At 40.8% G+C, this 26,891-nt stretch overlaps 1 protein-coding gene across 1 annotated transcript in view; it reads right to left on the bottom strand.

Annotated features, from left to right (window-relative positions):
* The window catches only part of THSD7A (thrombospondin type 1 domain containing 7A), a 265,412-nt gene that overhangs the window by 16,437 nt on the left and 222,084 nt on the right, over positions 1-26,891 (bottom strand). Inside the window, exons 15-21 of the mRNA XM_061166284.1 lie at positions 25,065-25,198; positions 19,929-20,082; positions 17,060-17,204; positions 15,388-15,503; positions 11,842-11,959; positions 11,449-11,594; positions 10,853-11,027 (exon numbers count right to left, since the gene is read on the bottom strand). Of these exons, the coding sequence (XP_061022267.1) occupies positions 10,853-11,027; positions 11,449-11,594; positions 11,842-11,959; positions 15,388-15,503; positions 17,060-17,204; positions 19,929-20,082; positions 25,065-25,198 (988 nt within the window). The remainder of the gene's footprint in view (positions 1-10,852; positions 11,028-11,448; positions 11,595-11,841; positions 11,960-15,387; positions 15,504-17,059; positions 17,205-19,928; positions 20,083-25,064; positions 25,199-26,891) is intronic.

Consider the following 26,891-nt stretch of genomic DNA (forward strand, 5'->3'; position numbering starts at 1 on the left):
AATGAACACCCAGGACTGATCTCCTTTAGGATGGACTGGTTGGATCCCCTTACAGTCCAAGGACTCTCAAGAGTCTGTTTAGACATTTGTGCTAATAGTGTTATTTTCTGAGTGGATGTTACGGAGTATAGGCTATGTATTGCTCAATGATAGCAAATGTAAACTATGTTTAAAGCAGCTCATCTGTCATGATTCCCCTTATTTTAAATGACAACATGAAAAAAAAAAAAAGACAACAATACTGAATTAACACCAACTACTACAGCTCTTGTCATTATCATCATAAAGAGGTTTACTAAGCACTTGGTACTATTAAAAGAAAATATAAATAGACATAGGTCTTGTTATCTAGGTATTCAAAATTTTGAAGAACTTGAAGTCCAAGGCTTGGTTCCTATTTCTTCCCAAAGTTGTGGAGGTGAGACAGCCGACCAGTCTGCTCTGGTGTGGCAATAACGCACACAATTTCCTCTGACCTGTATCTTCAGTCTACTTCCGCCACTTTCTTCAATTATATACTGAAGAATAATATATATGCAAAATGATGACACAGCATAAGTGCACAGACAGCTGAATTTTCACAATTGGATTAAATACCCATGTAAGCAACCTTTAAATCAAGCGACAAAGCGTTCTCAGAATCTCAGTAACCCTCCCCATGTTATGCGTGGAGTAGAACCACATGCACTTTCTAATGTTTGGTTTCTTTCACTCAATTATGTTTGTGCGATCCCTCACAACTTGCTCATTGCTACTGCTGTGCTTTCTGATATAAACATACCACCATTTACGTACCCGTGCTACTATTGATGGGCGTGCATAGAGTTGTAAATTTTTCTCATTATGAATATTGCTGTTGTGGACATTTTAGAATGAGTCTTTTGGTGAACTTACATATGTATTTTTTGGGGGTATATAACTAGAAATTAGTTAGAGTTCTGTAGGAATTGTTGGGTCACAGTGTGTGTTCATCGTCAACCATTTTCAGAACAGGGAAAACTTAATGCAATACACCTTTCCCAAACACTAATTCATTCTTTAGGACACTGCTTGATGATACTGTTCAGAGGGTACAGTACCTTTTGATAAATACAGATCCATAAGAAGTTCTTACCACTTTAGTTATTTCTGCCACATCACCTAATTTATATTGCCTTATACTAGGCTGAAGATGTCTAACATTAGCACAAAGTTGCCTGGAGATCTGATTAATGAAAAAACTTCTTGTGCCAGGATTAAGACGTTCTGGAAAGATGTGAATTATTGACAAACAGATACATGTATAACACTAAAGTGGGGTGATTTTTGTAGGTCTTTATTAAAGTGTGTCATTATCACTCTATGTAACGTCATCCTAAAATGAAGGCAAGTCTAGTAAATTTTGGAATTGCTTGGGAGAAAGAAACTAGTAAGAATTTTTAAGCGGTCAAAGAAAGTTTTAGAAATATTTATATCCCTTAGCAAATGCTACTTTTGGGTCACTCAGTTTTTAATTATACAGGAGAAACTATTAAAAATGAAATAGAGGAACTCCTGTCAATATGAGTGTAGTATAACTTCATCTCAGAGACTGCAAACTCCATGGAAGTAAAATACACCTTTTTACTACTAGGCTTAAGTTCTCTTCTGATATCACTTGACATAGTGTATTTTGACACAAAACTCAAATCTTTTAATGTTAGTCTGTGAATTATACAATTAGCACTCCAAAATAATCTATGTCAAGCTTCCAAGATTTAATAACAGTAAAAGAGTGTGAGGCACTGACTTACATAAAATATATTTTTATATTTTGCCACATAAACCACTGTAATAATAAAACTACACTCTGCCAAAGATAATTACAACTGTTTGAAATGCATTTGCTACCTCAGTATTCTACTCTTTAAGCTTATTAGCTCATATGTTGCTAGCTTTTAAAACCCATCATTGGAAAAAATTAGCAAGAGAGGAGTGGAAATGAATAGATTGTAATTTACAACAGGAGCCTCCCACTGGATTTCTAATTTGCTTTAATTAAAATGGTGCATTGCCCTGTTCTATGTTACTATGAGATCTTGCAATTTTTCAAGTTGTTTACAACAGATTTTACGTTGGAGTGTAGTTGATTAACAACGAGGTGTTAGCTATAAGTGCACAGCGAAGTGATTCCCTGTCCTGTACAAGTCTCCATTAGTTTTCAACTTCTTCTCCCATTAAACTGTTACAGAATACTAAGCCAAGTTCCCTGTGCTGCACAGCGAGCCTTGTCAATTATCTGGAGAAGTGTGCACATGTCAATCCCAAGCTCCCAATCCACTGCCCAACCCCTCCCCCCGGTAACCAACTTTGTGCTCTTCTGAGTCTGTATCTGTTTTGTAAATAGTTCATTTGTATCTTTCTTTTAGATTCCACATGCATGTAAGCACCATCATATGGTATTTCTCCTTCTCTGACTGACTTCACTTATTATACCAATCTCCAGGTCCATCGCTGTTGCTGCAAATGACATTGCTTCACTCTTATTAACGGCTGAGTAATATTCCCTTGTATATGTGTAGCACATCGTCTTTGTCCATTCTTCTGTCAACTACATCGACACTTAGGTTACATCCAGGTCTTGGTGATTGTAAACACCATCACAAAGAACGTAGGCGTGCATGAATCTTCTTCGAATTATGCCCAGGAGTGGGATTGCTAGATCATATGGTAGTTCTATTTTTAGTTTTTTAAAGCAGCTTCCATAATGCACTCCTAAACGGCTGTACCAACTTATATTTCCACAAACAGTGTGGGAGGGTTCCCATCTCTCCACAGTCTCTACAGCATTTACTGACGGCAACTTTACGCGGTGGCCGGTCTGACAGGTGGCAGGTGATGCCTCCTTGAATTAATTTGCCCTTCTCAGATACTGACAGAAACCTCAGCAGGACAGATTTGAGAGCCTGGGACTTGTCTGGGGTGGGGAGTTGGCTGGTGAAGGGACATGGGCAAGAAGTAACGACACACAAACCCGTGGGCGTTTGTTCTGGCACATTCCACCCTCATTCAGAACCCAGAGCAGCACTTTCTGTTAAGTCTACGGTGCCCCAATCAGCAGAGTCGGGATGAAGACATGCTGCCTCCTTCTGGCCATTTTGAGTAACAGCAACTTTAAAACTGGTGCACAGGGGCACTTAAAACTCCCAAGGTCTGCGGAAGACTGGAAGACTCCTTCCTTCAAGAAATGCCCTGGGGTACATAATAGAATAACAATTCAAAACAGGGCAGGCTTTTAAGAAGCTAGTTTCAACAGGTAACTTTACTCACTGTGTAAAAGAAAAAAGGACCTAACACAGATCCTCAACATTGTCCATCATTAGAGGAAAGCAAATCAAATCTATATACTGAGGGATCACCTCTCACCTGTCAGTGAGGCAATCATCAAAAAGTATAAAAACAGTAAGTGCTGGAGCGGGCCTGGAGAAAGGGAACTCTCCTCACTGCTGCTGAAAACGTAAACTGCTAACAGCCACCGTGGAGAACAGCATGGGGTTTCCTTAAAAACCTAGAGACACAGACACCACATGGTCTGGGATATTTACACAGGGCTATATACACAGAGAAGGACCTGCCAGTGATCATTCTAGGTGAATTATGTCAGACACAGGAAGACAAACATCATACAGTATCGCTTATAGATGGAATCTAAAAAACTGACACCAAAAACTCATTTACAAAGAGACTCACAGTCTTGGAAGAGCCACTCAGGATTACTGAAGGGGAAAGAGCGAAGGCAGGGTTTAATCAGGATGTTGGGATTAATATATACACACTCAAGTATCTTAATAAAGAGCATCACCAAGGGACTACAGTATAGCACAGGGAAACCTCGGTAACCCTTCAGCGTACACGAGAGGCAAAGCATCCCCGAAAGACCAGATGTTCATCCCTGTGTACCTCTTCAAGTTGTCGTATCCTACAACCAACTCAAGACTGGAAAGCAACTATACGTCAGTAGAAAGTAAACATTCATGTGATAAATAAAATGAACTGCCCTCAGGGCCCAGTGACCTGGGCTGCTGCCACATCCCTGGAGATGGAGCAGCCTTGGGTTCAAGGATGGACTGTCCTGGGTCTGAGAAGGATATGCCAGCAACTGAGCCCCCGTAGGACCTCTAGTGGGGGCTTTCCTGGTGGCTCAGCCGGTAAAGAATCCACCTGCAATGCAGGAGACCCTGTTGGATTCCTGGGTTTGGACAATGTCCTGGAGAAGGGATAGCCTACCCACTCCAGGATTCCTGGGCTTCCCCGGTGGCTCAGATGCTAAAGAATCGACCTGCAATGAGGAAGACCTGGGTTCAACCCCTGGGCCAGGAAGGTCCCCTGGAGGAGGGCATGACAACTCACTCTAGGGTCCTTGCCTGGAGAATCCGCATGGACAGAGGAGCCTGGCGGGCTATAGTCCATATGGTCGCAGAGTCCTCCGTGACTGAGTGACTAAGCTTTGCACCGCAGCACCTGTAGCGTTTGTCCCCTCTGGATGAAAGCACAATCTCGGGCCCCAGACTGGCCCTCCACAGCCACACCACACCTAAGGTGCCCAGAGGATGGTGAACCCTTGGGCTGGAGGAGCTTTGAAAAGATATCTGGTCTCCAGGGCTCCCGGTGGTGGGGTTCCTACCTCCAGATTCCTTCCTTAGAGGCGTCCAACTTAAAGACAGCACTCTCTGCAGGGAAGAATCGAAGGTTTTGGGTTTTGTCAGGCAGTGGGGGTGAAAAATGATGGGGAAGAAATAATGAGACAAGCCTGTGGGTGTCTGTTCTGGCACATTCCACACTCACAACTTGAGTCTGGTTCAGCAATAACCGGAGATGGGGAAGTGCTGCCACACTGTGGCTGATTCTGGTAACAGCAGCTTTAGGACCAGTGCTCGGGGCACATTAAACTCAAAAGGCCTGCAGGGCTATAAACATCTTCTACCCTGCAGTCATGGCCTGGGGTACATAACCAACTAACACTTAGAAACAGGGCACTCTTTAAAAAAGCCAATTCCAATAGGTAAATGTTAATCACACTCTTTAAAAGAAAAAAAAAAAAACCAACAACAACAAAGATCCTTACCAGTGCCCACTAAGAGAAGTACAACCGAATCTACACAGAGGTACTGCCATCAACTCGGACCCATCAGAATGGCCATCACCAAAAAGGCTACAAAGAGGAAGTGCTAGAGAGGCTCTGGAGAAAAGGCAACCCTCCTGCAATGCTGCTGAAAACAAAAGTGGTAACAGCCTCCCTGGAGAACAGCATGGAGATTCCTTAAAACCCAGACACAAGTACAGTACGGTCCGGAAATCCCACTTTTGGGTGTACATTTGGAGCAAAGTATAACTGGAAAAGACAACATGCACCCCAACATTCATTGCAGCACTATTTACAATAACCAGGGCATGAAGGCAACTGTAATATCCTTTCAGAGATGAATGGATCAAGAGGATGGGGTGTGTGTGTGTGTGTGTGTGTGTGTGTGTGTGTGTGTAAGAGAATGTTACTCAGCCATTTGAAGGAACACAGAAGGACCTACCAACGATCATTCTAGATGAAGTACATCAGACACAGGAAGACAAAGGTCATAGGGGATCAGTTATAGATGGAATGTATAAATTGAAACAAAAGAACTCCTTTACAAAAGATAAAGACACAGTCTTGGAAATACCACTCAGGGTTACTGAAGAGGAAAGATCGGGGGTTGGGTGGGGAGGGTTTAATCAGGACTTTGGGATTAACATATATACACACTCAAATATCTCTAAGAGCATTAACAAGGGCCTATGTTACAGCAGAGGGAAGCCTACTCGACACTCTAATACCCTATAGGGGAAAAACGTCCCCCAAAGATGAGATGTTCATCTATCTTATCAAGTTGCTGCACACCTACAACAAACTCAACATTGGAAATCAACTATATTTCAAATAAAATTTTTAATTTGACGAATAAAATGAATGGCCTCCTATACTCCTCTCAGGCCTCTGGGAGCCGGGCTGTTGCCACATCCCTGGAGTCTGATCAGCCTTGGGTGAAAGGCTGGATGGTCCTTGGATATGCCAACAAGTGAGTGCCCCTAGGACCTGTAGTGTTTGTTCCCTCTGGGTGGAAGCAGAATCTCAGGACCCGGGCCGGCCCTCCACAGCCACACCAAGCTGAGGGCACCCAGAGGAGGTTGGACCTTCTGGGCTGGAGGAGCTCTGAAAAGTCATCTGGTCCCTAGGGCTCCCAGTGGTGAGGTTCTTACCTCCAGATTCCATCCTTAGAGCTGCCTGACTTAAAGATGACAGCACCTTCGGAAGGGCAGAATTGAAGAGTTTGGGATTTGTCCAGATTGTGGGTGAAGAATGATGGGCAAGAAGCAATAACACACAGGCCCTTGGGTCATTGTTCTGGCACATTCCACTCTGATTTACAACCCAGGACACCAATCTTCTCTGACTCTGGTGCCCCAATAACCAGAGAGCGGGAAAGAAGAGGTGCTGCCGCCTCGTGGCCGTTTCCAGGAATAACAACTGTAAAAACTGGTCAGGGGCTCTTAAAATTCACAAGGCCTCTGGGGCTGTGAATGTCTCCTGCCCTCAAGAAATAATCATGTCACAATTTGAAACAGGTCAGGCATTCAAGAAGCCCACTTCAACAGGTAAATTTTACTCACACTCTTAAAGAAAAAAAGCACCGACAAAGATCCTTACCAGTGCCCACTGTCAGACAAAGCAAATCATATCTCCACAGAAGTATCACCTCTCATCTGTCAGAATGGCTATCATCAAAAAGTCTACAAACAGTAAGTGCTGGAAAGGGGCTGCAGAAAAGGGAACCCTTCTGCACTGCTGCTGAAAATAAAAATTGCTAACAGCCACTGTGGAGAACAGCATGGAGTTTCCCTGAAACCCTAAAGACACAGATACATTATGGTCCAGAAATCCCACTCCTGGGTGTGCATCTGGAGAAAAGTATAACTGGAAAAAGTAAACCCCACTGTTTGTTGGGGTTTCAGTATAACTGGAAAAATGTTCCAGGTAACTGGGCAAATCAAACCACCCCAGTGTTCACTGAAGCACTATTTACAATAGCCAAGACATGAAGGCAATCCCATGTCCTTCCAGAGATGAACGGAAAAAGATGTATTTATGTACAAGGGAATGTTACTCAGCCATCTCAATGAATAAACTAATACTGTTTGCAGGAACACAGAAGGACTTACTGATGATCATTCTAGGTGAAGTACATCTGATAGAGGAAGACAAATATCCTACAGTATCACTTTAGATGGAATCTAAAAATGGAGACAAGGGAATTCATTTACAGAAGACAAAGAGTCACAGTCTTAGAAAATGCACCTAGGATTTTGTTGGGGGAAGAGCAGGGGTGGGCTTAAATAAGGACGTTGGGATTAACATGTGGTGGTGGTGATTTAATAGCTAAGTGGTGTCTCAGTCTGGAGACCTCATGTAGCCCATCGGGCTCCTCTGTCCATGGGATTTCCCAGGCAAGAATACTGGAGTGGGTTGTCATTTTCTACTCCAGGGGGTCTTCCTGACTCAGGGATGGAACCTGTGGGTCCTGCACTGGCAGCTGGATTCTTTACCACTGAGCCACCAGGGAAGCTTTGCTGATAACATTGCTGTTGTTCAGTCACCCAGTCGTGTCCGACTCTTTGTGACCCCATGGACTGCAGCACGCCTGGCCTCCCTGTCCATCACCATCTCCTGAAATTTGCCCAAGTTCATGTCCACTGCACTGGTGATGCCTTCCAGCCATCTCATCTTCCATTAACATATATACACCCAAATATCTCAAAAAAGAGCATCAACAAGGAGCAGTGTATGGTATACCACAGAAAACCCTACTCACCACTCATACCCCAGCAGGGCAGAGCATCCTCAAAAGACCAGATACTCATCTATGTGTATCTGCATCTAGTTGCTGTCTACCTACAACAAGCCCCGGGACGCAACTACATTCCAACAGAAAATAAGTTCTAATTTCACAAGTAAAATGAGTTGTCTCCTATACTCCCCGTAGGGCTTGGTGACCCTGGCTACTGTTACACCCTGGAGCCTGGGCAACCTGGGTCCCCCAACTGGGCTATCCATGGTGCTGAGGGAGGTGACAGCAATGCGCCAGCAGACGAGCCCATGCTGGACCCGGAATGTGTGTCCCCTTGGATGAAAGCACAGTGTCCAGGCTAGCGGCCAGCCCCCCACAGGGATACCTATTGCACCCAAAGGATGGTGGGCCCGTGGGGCTGGAAGAGCTTTGAAAAGTTATCAGGTCTCCATAGCTCCTGTTGGTAGGGTTCCTACCTCCAGTTTCCTTCCCTTGAGGTGCCCAACTTAGAGATGACAGCGCCACGGGCAGCGCAGATGTGAAGGGTTTGGGACTCGTCCAGGCAGGGGTGAAGAACACAGGCAGGAAATAACGAGCCACAACCCTTGAGTCTTTTTTCCGTTACATTCCACTGTCATTCACAACCCAGGAACAGGACTTTCTCTAAGGCTCTGGTGCCCCAATAACCAGTTTGGAAAGAATAAATGCTGCCGCCTTGTGGCCATTTCTAGAAAAAACACATTGAAATCTTGATGTGCTCAGCGGCACTAAAAACTCAGTAGGACTGTAGGGCTGTAAGTGACTCCTGCTTTAAGACAATGGCCTGGGGCATATAATTGAATAACAATTCAAATCAGGGCAGGCTTTCAAAAAGTCAACTTCAACAGGGAAATTTTACTCATACTCTTTAAAAGAAAACAAGCACCTACAAAGGTCCTACCTATAGCCTATTGTTAGAGAGAGCAAATTAAGGACTTCCCTGGTGGTTCAGAGGTTAAGAGTGTTCCTTGCACAGGTTTGATTCCTGGTCTGGGAAGATCCCACATGCCAGGGAGCAGCCAAGCCGTGCACCACACCTGGAGCTCATGAGATGTTCAGCTGCTGACGCGTGGGCACCCAGGACCCATGCTCCACAACAAGAGACGCCACTGCAGTGAGAAGCCCGCACACCCCAACTAGAGAAAGCCTGCATGCAGCGACAGAGAACTAGCACAGACAAAAAAAAAGAAACCCAGAAACAAACAAACAAATATATATATTTAAAAAAGGCAAATCAAATCTACACATCTACACTGAGGTATCACCTCTCACCTGTCAAAATGACCATCATCAAAAAGTCTACAAAGAGCAAATGCTAGGAAGGGCCTGGGAAAAAAGGGAACCTCCCTACACTGATGCTCAAAGCCTAAATTGCTAACAACCGCGTGGAGAACAGCATGGAGGTTCCTTAAGAACCTAAAGACACAGATACTGTATGGTCTGGAAATCCCACTCCTGGGCCTGTGTCCAGAGAAAAGTATGACTGGAAAAGACACACCCAAAGTTCACCGCATCACTATTTACAACAGCCAAGACATGGAAGCTAAATGTCCAGGAAGAGAGAATGCACAAAAAACATGTACATACATACAATGCAATGCTACTCAGCTATAAAACGGAATGAAATAATGCCATTTGCAGCAACAGGGAAGGACCTGGAGATTACTGTATTAAATGAAGTCAGTCTGACAGAGAAAGACAAATATCACATGCTATCATTTATATGTGGAATCTAAAAAAAATAACACAAATGATCTTATTTCTAAAACATGCACTCATAAACTTCAAAAATAAACTTGTGGTTTTCAAAGGAAAAAGGTGAGAGGGAGGGACAAATTAGGAGTTTGAGATTAACATATATACACTACCATCTATAAAATAGGCAGAAAACAAGGACCAATTTCCCTATAACAAAGGGGAATCCACTCATCATTTTCAAATAATCTATATGGGAAAAATATCAACGTGTACATGTCCATAACTGAACCACCTGGCTTTACACCTGATACTTACACATTATTGTAAGTCAATTATACCCCAATATAAAATAGCACTTATATGTAAAAAGACAGACAATTTATACCCAGTCTTGTTCTTTTCTAGCCCACAAATATATTGCTGCCCCTTGATCTTAAGGCCCAAGGTCATGCTTGACAATGCGATTATTTTGACTCTATCTGCCTTTGGGCGCTCTGCATGAACCCAAATTCCTCATCATTAACATATCACTTCCTGCTAGTTATTTCTACACCACTTGATACACAACATTTGCCTCCCACATTTCACTTGCTTGCACTCCTGTGTCCAACGTTGAGCCACAATGATTTCTTTCAAAGTTTTCTCACAAAGCATTATTTTTTCTTACTCTTGAATGATAATTTAGCTGGCAGTAGAATTTTAGGTTGTTGATTATTTTGTATCACACTCTGAATATATTCCATTATCTCTTGACTTCCATCTAACTAAGACAATATCTGTTATAATTCTGATTGTCTTCCAGTTGTGGGTAATCTGCTTTTTTCTTTCTGAATGCTTCATAAATTCTCTATTTTCCTACATTTTATGTTTTCACTACAGTGTATCTAGGTGTGAATTTGCTGTACACTATAGCTTTCATTATGACTTAAATCCTTCTCTATGCCTTATGTGTATAAACACTGCCTCTCTCTCCTCCATTCTCTCTTTCTGGAAATCCTGAATACATATATGTTCTGCCATTCTTTGCAGATGTTAAAACTCATCTGCAAAGGGGGTGAGTGTCAATAGAGGCTCATGTGGAACTGGACTTCACCCCCAGCTGGCAAGAAGGAGGCAGTGCCCCCTTCATCCACACTACAGCCTCTAGCTGTTTGCACAGGTATTACTGAATGAGAAGACTGTTGACATCTCTTACCTTGGGCTTACACATGCAACCCCTTCACCGTGGTCCTGGTAAGGAATGGCCAAAAGTATGAATTCTGTTTTGCTGTTGTTACCTGGGCAAGGCTGGGTGCAGGTTTCTTCGAGAACCACTTTTTTATTACCATCTATAGTGGGTTCAATATCAGTGCAGAATTCTTCATCCACCACTTTGCTGAAATCGTCAGCTGACCCATCACTCACTACACAAGAAATATTCCTTGTTCTGGTCCCTTCGCCACACTGCGCATCCTGAAATGGAGGAAGAAGTGACTAATCAGGAAAGAAAATAATTCATTAGTTAGCTTATCGTTCAACAGTCATCTCTGCACCACTGATTATGATTTATGAGCAGTCTTTAAGGAGCATCTGAAGCCCTAGGGAAGAAGTCCTGTAGGGCACTAGCTATAAAGCATACCATGAACAATTTATTTGTTTTCTAGCCAAAGACAGGCAAATAAATTTTCATTAAAATGGATCAGTCTCCAAATGGTTTTAAAATACGGGACAGGAAGTGCTTGTTATCAAAACTAATTAAACAGCTATGAAATGGCAAGGTACTAAAATCTCTAACAAGAAACATGTCATCTGTAAGCTCTGAGAGGGATTTCTAAAACCAAGTCTCTGCAGATAAAGAATACACATTTCCATACCACTTCTTGAGACTGATTACCTGCACTTGGCATGCAGACCATGGGCCATACCGCCACTGATAACAGGGCTTCACTGGGCAAGGCTTGGACTGTTCCATCAAGGCAGGGCATGGTCTTCCATCACCCTGAAAGGGCTGGGTCACTGTTCGTCTTCGGATCATTTTTCCTTAAAAGATACAACGCGATGCACTGTTAGTAATATGCTATATTATCAAGCATGTATCTTTCTCAGAGAAGGGGTCAAAGACATTTCTCCTGAGATTTGAGGAACAAGAAAGGTTTAGATGTTTGGGAAAGAAATATACCTTGATTCAACCCTTCTGAAGATTGTCTGATATGACTTAAACTAAGAGGGATGTTTTATTTTGTACTCCTTGACTGTTAATCAGATGCCAGATAAGGCACAAACAAACCTGTGAGGCCACACGTTTGAGAACATTCTGACCACGGAGACCAGTCAGAAAGCTGGCAGTTCACAGGACATTCCACCATGCAGGACGTGTTCATCTGCCAGGCCTTCTCCAAGCCAAGCTGAAAGGACAGAGGTAGATCTGTTTGTACTGATGCCGAGGCATGACCATGGTATAGTGCTGATGGAGGGAGGGTAGGAGGAAGGGCAAGACGGGCGTGGGGAGGAGAGGAAGGATAAGCAAGATGCATAATACAGTAAAAACATGTCTGCAGAACGAAGGCCCAAACTATTGAAAATATAAGTGGCTCACTCCAGGAGAGGTGGGGCAAAAGGAATAGGATGAATGGGGAAGCAAATTTATGTAATATACTTATATATTATTGACTTTTTAAAATAAAAAATGAAAAAAAGGAAGATTTAATCTCCATATTGGTTGAATTTCCCTAAAGGAGGAATAAATAGGTGTAAGCACAAATATTTTCTACTAGTTAAACACCAAGACTATCATCAATATACAGACATATAATTGCATTTGGGGGATATTATTTTTACATGTGGATGTCAAACTGAAAAGCAAAGGAGAAAAGTTAAAGACCAGTTGCCACTCAAATCCCAAAATATAATGTACTAACATAATATAAAACAGTTTTGAATAAGCTACCTCTCTCAAAAGGAGGAGTGGACCTTTAGAATTTTTATTACAAATATCTTATATATATTTATTAATTTTTTAACAGATATTTTCTCTTTTAAAACTCAGCGGCCAACGGTGGTGTAATTGTTATTTTGGCATTAGCCTCTTATCACATAATAATGTGTATTTTATTGCATTCAGTTGCACTGCTTAAGTATTCTACCTTTATAATACAGGATGAGGTTTTATCCACTGTGTATGTATACATGTTAAAAGTCTAAGGTACAAAGTAGCATTGAGACAGAAAAAATTAAGAGCAGGTTAGGAGAGTGCAATTTTTCAAATTGGTAATCCTTGGGGATTTTTAAGAACTTTTTTATTTCTACATGAAAGATAAGCTTACAGTGTCTAATGTATATAGCAGAAAATGGCAAAAGAAAAATTTTCTGAAATGTTATGTTGCGGTTCAAGTAGTGCTCCCGGCTCCAAGTTATGCACTGGGAGAGGATCAGACCGGTGATTTGTGCACCAGAAGCCTCAGCAGGCACTCCGTTATATTCTCCACCAGTAATACTTGACAAAGCTGAGCATTTGGTATGAAAACTTTTACCATATCACTTAAGTCTCATAAAATCACTTGAAGTAAGTGGAGATTAGAGATGGAAATCTTAAGGTCATATGATAAAAATTATGTTTTGCTTTTGAGGTACATGATGGTTTCATGGAGAAAGGATTTGAATCACAGAATTCAATTACTATTGGCTTATTTATTTCACTAGGGGATTAAAAAGGATGTCTGTTTACAGACATTTTGGGTATCTAGCAGTAAGATATTTTAACCCTGTCCTACTTATTCTCTTAATTTTTTTATTACTTCATTTTTATTGGAGTACAGTTGCTTTATAATATAGTGTTTCTTAAATTTATTGTATCTTCTTTTCTCCTCTGTCACCTATCTAATCTATCATTTATCTAAACATATGTTCAGGGATCAAAGACTAGGAAAGGAGAAACCAAATTATTAGGTATCAGGTAAATTAACATCTGAGAAAGATCAAAGACAGAAGTGCTGTAGAAATGCTGGCCGGGTTTAACCCTGATTTTCCCCTTTGTCGGACAGTAGTGCCATCTTTCTTTTTGGCGGTTATGGGAACAGCAAGAGTGAGGGACCGCTGCTGTCCTGAATGAAGGGTTTGCACGTGTATTAGGAGGTAGGCAACCAATCCACCGAGAAAAGACAGCCAGCTTTTCTCAGGGCTGTTATTTAATTCTACTGCTTCCATAGGGTGGATAAAATGGGATATGAGTTGTTTAATCCAATTCCTGCGCGAGGAGGACTGTTCTCCCCGAATACAGTGTGTGCTAAAATTTGAATCCCTAATTGTCATCATAGTATTCAAACATGATAATATTTGTACATAAAAGTAAATTTATCCAGACTTCTGCATAACGAAAATTATTTCTCAGACTTTTACTCACATTTAAGAAATAAAAGGCTTTATTTATATCTTTCTTCTGGAGTCATGTGAGATACTTAAACACTGGTCTCGTTGATTATGTAAGAGAGTCGGACACGACTTAGTGACACAACAACTTCTATGATTCGGGTTAAGCTTTCTGAAAGCTCTCAGAGCTATTCATTGTTGTTTTATTCTGGCCTAGAAGGGCATTTACATGTGCATTTGCAAAAACAAGAAAAAGACTCATGTGAGAGGCAGATCACAGGATGCTCTCCAGCCTGTGTGTATAACTATAAAAATAATGCTCACTAATAATGTTATTATTGTATTTTATAGTGGTCACATTACTTCGATGGTATTAGTTTCAAAGCCAAATTGATTCAGGTATGAAATTTCTGATTAAAGCTAAGGCCATAATTGACTGAATTATGTTGTCAGAGAGAGGAATTTATTAACTAAATTTGTTTTCAGTGCATTTGGGAGCTCTGTTCCTATGGACAGATATATAGAAAGTTAAATTAGGTCTATATGATAATATCAAAGATATCAAATGGATTAAAATATTTCCATCTTGAGTTTTCCCTTAAGATTTGGAATAATTTACCATAGGCTTATAATAACCTCTAGGACAGGCAGACAGAGGTTGTGGTCGCATGTCCACTGAGCCCGACTGAGGTTACAAGTCCCTCCCTGGGTGTTCCAGGTCTATGGAGGCTCCAGTTTGTCTTGGTTCATGTTGAACCCACTGGGCCTTAATTCAGGAGGAATCAAAACCTGTCAGGAAGATGAGTACCCTTTTCATCTGGAAATTAGACAAAATTATTGTAACCTGAAGTACAGCTTCATGAAAACTATGACTACGTTTCCTCACATTTCATAAGGTCATATTAGAAAAGATAACAGTACTTTTGTAAACTGGAGGATTAACAGTTACAGTTCTCTGTACCCAGAAGATACTAAGGGCAGACTCCATGCCTTTGTTTAGATCTCAAGCTCCCTCTTACCCAGACCTGACTCAGATTCTCACAGCTGGGTATTAGATCCTAATATCAAAATCTGTTACCAAACCACATGCGATCAATGTTTTGTAACAGAGAGAATAAATGAAGGCTCTTGGCAGGTGTCCCAGGCAACACAAAACTCACATGAAATTACAAAAGATGATGAGTAGTCTGATTAAGATTTATTGCCTTCATTCACCTTGATTACTTATTGTTACCCAAGCATTTCTTTCGGAATGGGCTAATTAGCATACCTTTGGGCTCCTAGCAGAACAAAATACAGGAAATTATGTGTAGAAATCAGTAGTGCTGGAGTCTCTTTTCAAGAGGGTGTTTAGCAGAAAACATCTGCTGGCAAAGAGCTGCATAAAGCACCGGTCACTTGGCAGAGCATGATTTGAGACTATTCGGGAAGAATTTACTCACAAAGATACAACACAGCCTCCCCTCACCTCTTCGCAGTATTTCAGGTTAACCGACTTGCCGTCACTTCGAACACAATCCAACATCCTTGTTTTAATGCCATTCCCACACACTGCCTTCTCGCTAAGCTGGCACGTGCTCCAGTCTGAAAGGGAAGCAGCACATCAGAACAGAAGGCTGTGTACCGAACAGATTTCCAATGAAACTCGGATGACCTGAATCCCGTATTTAATTCACAACTGCTTCCTAAGCCCCACCATCAATCATCCCACATGCAGAGCATATGGGTCCCAGCTTTGAACGTATCAAGAGTCAAATGGAATTGCTGGGGCTGCACACAGCTACAGGGATTATTCCTGAGGCAGCTGTCTCCTTGACCATCTTGATGGCTAGTCGTTTGGTGATGCTATAAAAATGGCTGTGGCCTGCAGGTGAAATGTCACTTAGAAACTGTTTATCCTAATGAAAGTAAAAATGTAAATGTCAACATTTTTGTTTTAGCAAAACAATCATAATTTTAATGGCTGGCATTTTGTGTAGTTACATCCAATAGAACTATTTCACTTGCTGTCCATATTTAGAATATTGTAAAATGTATTATTTATTTCAAAACCAGCTTGGCCATATTTATTTCTCTTATTAAATATCTTTTGCAAGGTGATTCTTTTATCTTTCTTCTCAGGGTAACGTAGCCTGCCCCAGAGAACTGTGATTTCATTGTGTCACGAAAGCAAATTGAAGAGAAAAACCAAAAGAAACAAAAAATCAAGCTGACTGCTATGTGTCATAGTACAGTTTCTGGGGTTTATTTCAGCATGAAAATTACATGGGGGAAAATTCCAAAATAATCTTCAGTGTTGCCCCAAGTCATATAAGCCAAAAAAACCTCTTCTTTCCTAGAGTATTTGCCTAGATGACATATGAGACGAGGGTTTGGGGAAAAACAGAATTTATGATAAGCCTTTTTTTCTTCTAAAAAAATCATCTTTTTTTACCTATACCTTTGATAACACTAAAAAGTTATCTTCATACACTATTTGGAAGGTTAAGATTGCAAATGCTTTTTACATCAGACTAATCATGCATATGAACTGCCCCCACACAAAGAATTGCTGTCCCAGTACTTATAATGATTAAACATGTTCTGAAGAAGAAAGACATCTTTCAATAAACTGATATCCATGGGAAAGATGTTTATTTCCACCTTCTGAAAGTGGGAGGATGTCTTACATAGGAACCCTTAGACTATTCACAATCTGCCTTAAGAGCTAATGTTTGTGTGATATTTTCATTCTCTATCTTGATGTTTATTAAAAATAAGACAGATAAATATTTATTTCAGTTAATACAGAATTACTTCTGGGGGAGTAAGCAGTGTGTATGGCTTTCCTGGTGACTCAGGTGGTAAAGAATCTGCCTGTAATGCAGGAGATGTGGGTTCGATCCCTGGGTTGGGAAGATCCCCTGGAGAAGGAAATGGCAGCCCACTCCAGTATTCTTGCCTGGAAAATCCCATGGACAGAGGAGCCTGGCAGGCTACAGTCCATGGGGTCACAAGAGTCAGACACAACTTAGTGACTAAATCACCAAGTAGCATGTCCAAAAGACATGTGATGGAGGTGAACCATCCACATTCTGGGAATGCTGCTAAGCTGAATGACATGGAATTTGGCCTTTATACGGTGAAGGCTACTCACGTACCTGTTACATTATAATCATAATGGAAGCAGTTTTTGTTCAGGTTGCAGGGTTCCTTCTCCACAGCGTCAGGGCAGGCTCTTCCTTCCTCGGCTGGTTGTCTGATGGGATCAGCTGACCTTTGCCGGAAACTGCTTTGATTGCAAGGCTGACAGAGAATAACACAACTCCTCAGAAAGGTGACTATGTGGCCACACAAGAGCTAACGTATTAAGGAACGCACTGGAGCAAGAGTTAGAACCTTTGGGCCACTGGTTAACTTCAATGATCTCATCTCTAAGTCCAGGTGTGGGATGAGTTTCTGATGTGCCATCTGGCTCTAAGATGGTGTGGACAGGGAATGCTGCCTGCTATTCCAGCAGACAGAGAATGCTCCCACTGTCCCTGTTCCACAAGGACCAAACCATCACCACTGAAGCTGCTGCAGGTGATGTGCCCCGAGGCAAACAGGATCGAGAAAAAGAGGCACCGTTCTATGCTTTGGATACTGACCTGAGATGGTTAAGATACATGTGTAAGGAATAATTTCAATGAGCCCAGATTCCTGGATATTCCTACACACAGGAAAGTACTAAAATCATTAAGGAGAGATTTCTGTTTTACTGATTAGCAGTACTCTTTTGATCTTTGACTCCATGTTTTTTTCCTAGCAAAAAACTCCTGCTTATTCAGGCTCCTCCTCTAGATCTTTGGAGCAGTTCCTCAGAGCTACCTAAAAGACCATCTCCCAGGCCACTGTCCTCAGTGAGATCCCCAAATAAAACTTAACTGGCAACTCTGAGGTTGTGTCTTTTTCTTCAGCTGACAATACTTCAGAGTCTATGTGTCTAACCTGAAAATATATCTGCTCCCCTACGTTTACTGCAGCATTATTTACAATAGCCAAGATACAGAAAAAACCAAAATGTCCATCGATGGATAGATAAGCTGCAGTATAACTATGCAGTGGAATATTATTCAGCCATAAAAAACGAGGATGTCTACAATTGGTGACGATATGGATGGACCTCAACGGCACTATGCTAAGCGAAGTGTCAGAGACAGACAAATACCGTATGCTCCCACTTACACGTGGCATCTAAAACAAAACAAAACTCATAGAAAAAGATCAGACTTCAGTTAACAGAAGGAGGGGTGGGGGGGAGGGAGAACTGCAGGAAAGTGGCCAAAGGTACACATTTCCAGCTATAAGACAGTAAGTAGTCAGGATACATCCCTACCACTTGAACTACATCAAGGTCAACACGACGACTGTCGCTAACACTGCCGCACGTTATATAGCAAAGTTGTTAACAGAGTTAATCTTCACAGTTCTCATCACAAGCCGAATATTTTTCTCCCCCTTTATTCTTTTCTTCTTTTTAACATACTTATTTGAGAAGATGGATGCCAGCTGAAACTACTGTGGTAATCATTTCACAATATATGTAAATCAAACCCTCACGCTGTATGCCTTAAACATGTCTATTGATTATCTCTCAGTAAAGCTAGGATTAAAAAAAGAGCCTATGTGTCAAATATTAATAGATACATCACATCATCCATACACAAACATATATGCTCATACTAATTACTGTAGGTCACAAACTTTACTGTAGGTCATAGAACTTATAATCTATTTTCTCGGACCTGAAAAATTAAGCTTGTGTGTATGTGTGTGTGTTAGTTGATCAGTTGTGTTTGACTCTGCGATGCCATGGACTGCAGCCCACCAGGCTCCTCTGTCCATGGAAAAACAGCTATTAATATTTTCCTAATGTGCACACATAACATGCACACAAATATAAGGTAGCACTAATTAAAAAAAAAACTGGCTGCCATTCTCCTGCTGGTACAGTCTTGTTTTGGAAACATTTGGTTATTAAGAGCAGAAACAGTAACTTCAAACCTGATGCTATGAAATTAGAATACAAAATCATTTGCACACCCTTGTGAAACAGCTGATTCTTTCCTGCAGTTTATTCTGTATCCAAGTCAAATGCCATCCCTGTTTTGCTCCTGCTCTATCAGTTGGCTGCTAATCAACATCTTAATAATGTTAACACTGGAACAGAAAATTAATTTCTCCTTGAAAACATCTATCTGTCCCATATTATATTTCAGCAAATAAATTACACATTAAATATCTTTTCCATGCTTTTGATGCCACATTGAGTGTGCAGCTTTACAAATGTGCCCAGGGTAAGCCAAATTTCCTACATCATCAGCCAGTCCTGTTTCAAGTGACTCTCCTCCCCAGGGCCCATGGAAGTGCCCCATGGGCTGCTGAAATCTAGAAGCTCTGTGCAATTTGAAACTCTAAGCTGGCTTTCCAGGTCCAAAGAGGCTCAGAGTCAGTGCGTGGAAAGAGATTCATTGACGCCCAGCTTTCTTCTTTCTACTCTCTTCCTTACCAGAATCTTTTGAGTTTTAGTGTCAATACTCCTGCTGCCATACCCCCATGGTATGAAAGATTATTCCTACAATTTAAATAAAATGGACTGGGCAAAAAGCAAGGGATGATAACAACTTGACACTATGAAAGTACTTTTACTAGAGTCTCATTCTTTATCTCTTTACCTGGAGGGAATCATTATCACTACTGCAGTTTTTAACATGCTGTGTATTCATAAATCAATCTAAAGGCATTTCTGTGCTAGGATTAGGAGGATGGTGAAGGAGTATAAAGTTTGCAAGAGGCTAAGCTGTGCCGGGATGAGTCTAAACACTGCTGATTTTAAATGGCACATTTGTAAGAATGAAGTAGCCAACAGCACACCTTGTTTTGGTAACTAATTCAGTAACCAAGTTTTATTTTCTTAGTAGTAGTTTAAAAGCTTTAGTGGTAAGGAATTAAGCAAATTCGACATTAACAAATGGTTAATTGTCTCACCAAAGAGCATCGGGTCCACGGACCCCATTCGGATACCACACAATCCTCAGGACATGGCAGTTTGCACTCTCGAGAGCCCAGAGGCATCTCTTCTGGGTCACAGAGGTAATCCTCTACATGGTCAGAGGGGCCATCCGCTGTGTTCTGCATACATCTAGAAGAAAACATGTCTATCAGTGAAGGAATCTGAACAATCAAACAATGGCCAACCCACAAGGGTCAAGGTTTCTCTTAAGACATCACCATGGAGGCAGGGGATGGGGAGCTTGGCATTTAATGAATACAATTCTCCAAACATAAAGACATAGAAGATCTCTGCCTCCCATAAATAGTTGGAGCCCTTCGGTATGATTTAAAAATCTCTGCTTGCATGTATCATTATCATCTTTTAAACTGTAGCCACTATGTGTATATACTCTGTATATACAAACTCTATGTGTCTTCCTCTGAAAGGAGAGAGTCATTTATTTACACCTAAATATCATGCAGAAACTAAAGCGTTGGCCAAAGATATTCAGAGATGGGTTGCAATTTTGGAATATAATGCATTTTTTTTCTTTCAAGAAAAATAGTGGATTCCACAGAGAAGGTAGATTCATATACGATGGAAGACAAGGCACATTGAAATCTCCTAGGGAGAGGTTTCATTAACTGCTTTTGAAAGTAACTGATGATATTTATCAAGTTATTTTGTCATTTAACAGGCAATTTTAGCTTCCCATTTGCTGATAACCTTAAAAGAAAGCCACAAGTGGGAGACAATCATTAGAGTAATAGCACGACTTCTCTAAATGGCGTTGCTGGGATCTTCCCATATCTTGACCTTTTTTATTGTTAGCTTTCTTTTAACAGAATAAATCCAAACATTTCATTACATTTCATTCTGTTGTGAGCAGTCATAAAGGGCTCTTTAACTCATCTCTTGGGAATCTAATTAAAGTGGCTACTATTGGACTTCGCTTTTTACCATAGTTAATCTCTCCAGGCACTTTTCTAACAGAAGACAAAAACTTTATCCCTCATTTGTGACTCAGAGAAGGTCAACCAAATTAACAGGTTTGGGAAGAGAACTGCATTGCAGGAGATGAAGAGGAAGGCTTGGGCTCTTAAGCCTCTCAAACCCATTGCAATGTTTTATTTTATTTTTTTCCATTTATTTTTATTAGTTGGAGGCTAATTACTTTACAATATTGTAGTGGTTTTTGCCATAGATTGACATGAATCAGCCATGGATTTACATGTATTCCCCATCTCGATCCCCGCTCCCACCTCCCTCTCCACCCGATCCCTCTGGGTCTTCCCAGTGCACCAGCCCCGAGCACTTGTCTCATGCATCCAACCTGGGCTGATGATCTGTTTCACAATTGATAATATACATGTTTCAATGCTGTTCTCTCTAAACATCCCACCCTCACCTCCTTCCACAGAGTCCAAAAGTCTGTTCTGTACATCTGTGTCTCTTTTTCTGTTTTGCATTATATTACCAATTATACCTGGAATCTCAATTTTTCTCAGGGGTTTACAATCAGTAGGGAGATTGCATCTTGACAGTTCTACTCTGCAGAATCTCCTTTCCATACAGTGCTGCTGATTTTAAGAGAAATGTGGGTTTCCTGTGGGATACATCAAAAAACTGGAAAACTATGCTGTTGGTTTCATCTTAATTGGGTTTGTAACCTGAAAAAATATCCACAGAGATACCCAACTCTGCATTTTTTTGTATGCTGAATATAAATATAAATAGAAATCACTCGTGTTGATGTCTGGCAGAAACCGACACAATACTGTAAAGCAATTATCCTTCAATTAAAGATAAATTAAAAAATAAAAACTAATCACAAAAAACATGCAAATGCAGACGTTTTTGTAATTTCATTGTTGAAGGAAAAAAAATAAATTATACATGTTGGGGGGAGAATTTTAGTGTCCTAGGAAAAAATTTCTAGCTTCACTGGCATTTTAAAAATGCTCTGTTGACAGTAGCTCTGAGAGGACATGGAACAGACAGGACAGTTAAATCTCCAAAGTTGGATTTGCTGCTAAGAAAAGATTGCATTCATGTTAGGCTTTGACATGATGTACAAGGATTAACTTGCAAAATTACCTATTGATCCAGAGTTAGGGACAGATGTTCAATACTCTATTAAGTACTTATGTACATAAAACTTTATTTTCAAAGCCTTTTCTTTTCCTTCAGTTTTTATTATACAAGTAATAAATTCATTTTAGGAAAATCAGAAGAAATAATAAAAAAATTCACTACATTATATCAGAGAGAATCACTCTCAGCAGACTACTGTATTTAAACATATATTTTCATTTCATTAAATAGGAATAAACTTTACCTACTATTTGCACCATTTAGGAAAAACATCAATAATATATGATAAACATCTCATGTTATTAACTGTTTTTTTAAGACATACTTTTTAATGATTACATTTGAATTTTGCAATTTCAGCATTTAAATGTGCCACAACTGCTAAAACCCCTTCTTGCTGACATTCAGATTATTTGTAAGTTTTATTTATTTGATTTTGTATTAATGATATTTTTATCACTGTAGAAGGGTGATAGTGGTTTAGTCCCACCACCACCATTTAGCACTGCGCAATACAGAATAACTATTTGGATCAAGTCTTGAGCCCAAAGGAAGGCACTTTGAGTTCATCTGCTTTCTTCAAATGCCTGGACTTTTTCCATTCTATAAGAGAAGGGATTATGCTGTGAGAATATCAAACTGTTTTAGAAAACAGAGCCTAGAACCAAACTGGGGCCAAGGGTGGAGCCAGGCACCCACCACAGTTGTGGCAGTAAGGGGGTAGATTGCCTGCAGAGATTTCAAAAGCAACAGAAATAACCAAATTTGACTGGTTCTTATTATCATCATGTGTTGGACATTTTAGAAAAATGTCAATGAAAAAATATTCTGTCTCACCAGGGCAAATCGCTACTATTCCTCAGTCTCTGCAATGTCTCACCACCTTAGCAGCTCAGCTGGTAAAGAATCCGCCTGCAATGCAGGAGACCCCAGTTTGACTCCTGGGTCTGAAAGATCTGCTGGAGAAGGGATAGGCTATCCACTCCAGCATTCCTGGGCTTCCCTTGTGGCTCAGCTGGTAAAGAATCCGCCTGCAATGCAGGAGACCCCAATTTGATTCCTGGGTCTGAAAGATCCCCGGGAGAAGGGAAATGCTACCCACTCCAGTATTTTGGCCTGGAGAATTCCATGGGCTGTATAATCCACGGGGTCACAAAGAGTCAGACACGACTGAGTGACTTTCACTTTCACACTTTCTTATCTTATAGATGTATTTGTCCTGAAATGTCACCTAATGGTTGCATCTACCATGACATTTAACCTTAAGGAACATTATTACATGATAAGAAATTTTCATCAATTCTCTATTTACATTAAAAATGTTTACTGAAAAAATAAGTTGACCTTAAAAGTTACTTTGTTTAAAATGTGTTTGAAAATGTTGACAACAGCCATTTGGAAAGCAAAAAGAAGCAACATATATGAATAGACAGCTAGAGGGAAAGCTGAAAGAAGCTACTGTAATTTTTGTATTAACAAAAAACCAAACTTCATCAAATTTTTAATATAAAGAAAATACTTTTATATTTTAAAGATAAAATTTAAATTTGGCAGAAGAGTGGTAGAAAACAGAATATCTTTTTCTTCTCAGTTTCCCTATTAACTAATTTCCTCCACCCTTCATCTCATCCACTTTTTAATACTCAGAAAAATAACTTGAGAGTTAAGATGAGTGAGGTTTAAAAAAAGAGAGATAGAGATTATTTTTATCAGAGCCAATGTTTTACACAGAGTCCCAAGGTTTTATGATATAAACATTAATTTGCTCTACTTTCCTACTGAAACAGATAAACAAACAGTCATCTTAAATTCATAAAGAGTGACAAAACATTTGAGTTTCAATGCAACTCTGTCACTTTACTCACTGTCTGCTTAGGCACATTAATTACTTAGCACTTCTGAACCTTCTCTTAAAGTGGAGATAATAAAGCCTCATATACTGATTTCCCATGTTTGAGACCCTTAAGAATCATATGCAGATGCTTTAGGTATAATTTAATAAGTTAATTTAATTGTATTACACTTATTACGGGCTTCCCTTGTAGCTCAGTCAGTAAAGAATCTGCCTGCAATGCAGGAGACCCAGGTTCAACTCCTGGGTTGGGAAGATCCCCTGGAGAAGGGAATGGCTACCCACTCCAGTATTCTTGCCTGGAAAATCTCATGGATAGAGGAGGCTGGTGGGCTACAGTCCACAGGGTCATAAGTGGCAGAGACAACTTAGCAACTAAACCACATTTTTTACAATATTTCAATTGTATTGGGTTTTAGAGAATTTCTATGAGTACGACAGGGTCTCAGTCTGGAGAGAGAGCATCTAATAAAGGGGACAGACATGTAGATGGATCTTTCAAACACTAAAGGGTATGTGGGGCATTAGAGAACAAGGCTGCTCAGTAGTATACAAGGATATCATACTTTCTATGACAATGGAAAAATACTGTGCTGTCTCAAAGAATAGCCACTAGCCCCCTCCCACTATGGAGCACTTAGAATGGGTCTAGTGTGGCTGAGGAGATGCATTTTATTTAATTTTCATTAGTTTAGATTTCAAGTGAAATAGCCACACGTGGTGAGTGGCTACCCTGCTGGCCGCTGGCCACAGATAACACGTGAGTGGCGCTAGCCAGTCAGGGGTTTTAGAGAAGGCTTCCCAGGGCAATGGGAGTATTCAAAAGGTAGGCAGTTTGATGCTAAGGGTAAAGAGATTATCACTGCACTAGGGTTAGAAATACAGTTGACCTTTAAGGAAGAACTGATTGGGGTTGGAAAATCTGCATTTAGTCCAGCTCACATTCACTACACAGCTTTTTCCTGGCAAGAGCACGGTGAAGCAAAACTTCCAAAAATCAGAAGATGGAGGTGACAAACCGCTGCTGGAAGCAGATCCTCTCAGAGCTTTCCATGAACCCAAGACTCCCTAAAAGTAAAGCTGAAGACAATTTCACTCAGGAGACCTGTGGGGCGGGCAAGTTCAGGCTGGCACACGAGAACTCGGGAGGCGGCAGCACCTTGGCTTCCCTGCTTGGCCTTACCTCACTTTTCGGGTTTGCACACCCTCTCCGCAGTTGTCCCGCGTGTTCACAAAGGTCACCTTGCAGATGCTCCAGGGCTCTGTGACCCATATGTACTGGCTGCAGTCACTGTGGCAAGGGACGACTTCATACACCTGAAACACACACGGGTCTTGGTGACCTCACATTGCAGTAATCGTGATATTTCACTTTTACACCAGCCTCTCTCTTACGGTTCATCGTCCTAAAACAGGAACATGGAGGCCCTCGTGAGAGGTCGAGTTGCAGCAGTGAAGGGCAGGCAGGGCTAGCCCTGTTGTGATGTGCTGATCTGCTATCCCACTGTGGGTGGAGATCAGACCTCACGGACCACATCAGACACACTCATACTTTCCTGGACCGACCCTTACCACACGGTATTATAACCTCCTGGGCCATGCCTCCTGTTCAGAGTTTCCTGTGTCTTCAGTACTTAGCCAGGGTGTTCATATGTGAGGCATTCTATAGAGATTTGTTGAGTAAGATGAATAAACGAACAGAAGAATTATCATTAATTTTTAAGTAATTAAGTAAGCACATAACAACACTTTTGAAACTGTGGTTTGGGAGAAGTAAGTATGAGAGTTCCTTGGACTGCAAGGAGATCAAACCAGTCCATCCTAAAGGAAATCAACCCTGAATATTCATTGGAAGGACTGATGCTGAAGCTGAAACTCCAATATTTTGGCCACCTGATACAAAGAATTGACTCACTGGAAAAGACCCTGATACTGTGGGAAAGACTGAAAGGCAGCAGAAGAGGGCGGCAGAGGATGAGATGGTTAGATGTTATCACTGACTCAACGGGCATGAATGTGAGCAAACTCTGTGAGACACTGGAGGACACGGGAGCCTGGCACTGGGCCGTCCAAGGGGTCACAAAGAGTCAGATGCGACTTAGCAACTGAACAACAGTAAGAACACAGCATGTAAAAGTAGCTCTTTTCAAATAAAAATAATTTGGCCCATTTTCCAAATACGTATGTATACCAGTAAGAATTTTTTCATGTTCCATATGGGAAATTAAAAGATAAATAATATGAAATACAGCTATCTTAAATAAAGTTATCTTAAATCATTTAGGGTTTGGAAGTAAGGTCTGAAACTGGTCTCATATTATACAGCTACAAAGCAGTGAGGGCCACATGGAATAAAGCAAATTGTCGGCGCTCTGGTGCCCATTAAGGCTTGCAGGTCCAGGTTTGCAGTGGTGTCGTTGGTTGGTTTCAGGATTTTTAGCACAATGAACCAACTATAGTCTTTTCTCAGTGACAGAGAATGGAGTAAATCAATGGAAAAAATTAAAAAAAGGACTTTAATCCACTGCAACAGAGCTGACTCAATCATCAAAGAAAAATGCCTCTTAAAATTATTTCAAAATCTATGATAATTCAACTCTATTTCCTACTTTATACATACCCATCCAAAAACAATAATTCGTGAATATTTTACATAGTTATTCAATTCCAGAAAATACAGATTTAAATAATCCATTGGAGCCATTCTTTGCGCAAAATTTTCATTTTACTAAACATCCCTGTAAAGTGAATAAAGTTGACCTACTACACATAGGAAAAAAGCATGCACTGTTGGAGTAAGAATCTGTAATTACTGTCATAAGTGATCACCTTCATGTTGCATTCTGTATTAAAACAGGACTAAATACTATTTTAGTATTTAGTAAAACATTACCCTACATGTTGTGGAGAAGGGAACAATTGAAGGGGAAATGCCACCTTTCCTAGTCCTTTGACGACTTTCATTTTCATCTCCTACGCTGGAGAGAATACAAATCCGTCCAGAACGGCC

Source organism: Dama dama, chromosome 18 (assembly GCF_033118175.1).
Source record: "Dama dama isolate Ldn47 chromosome 18, ASM3311817v1, whole genome shotgun sequence".
In the NCBI taxonomy this organism is placed as follows: Eukaryota; Metazoa; Chordata; class Mammalia; order Artiodactyla; family Cervidae; genus Dama; species Dama dama.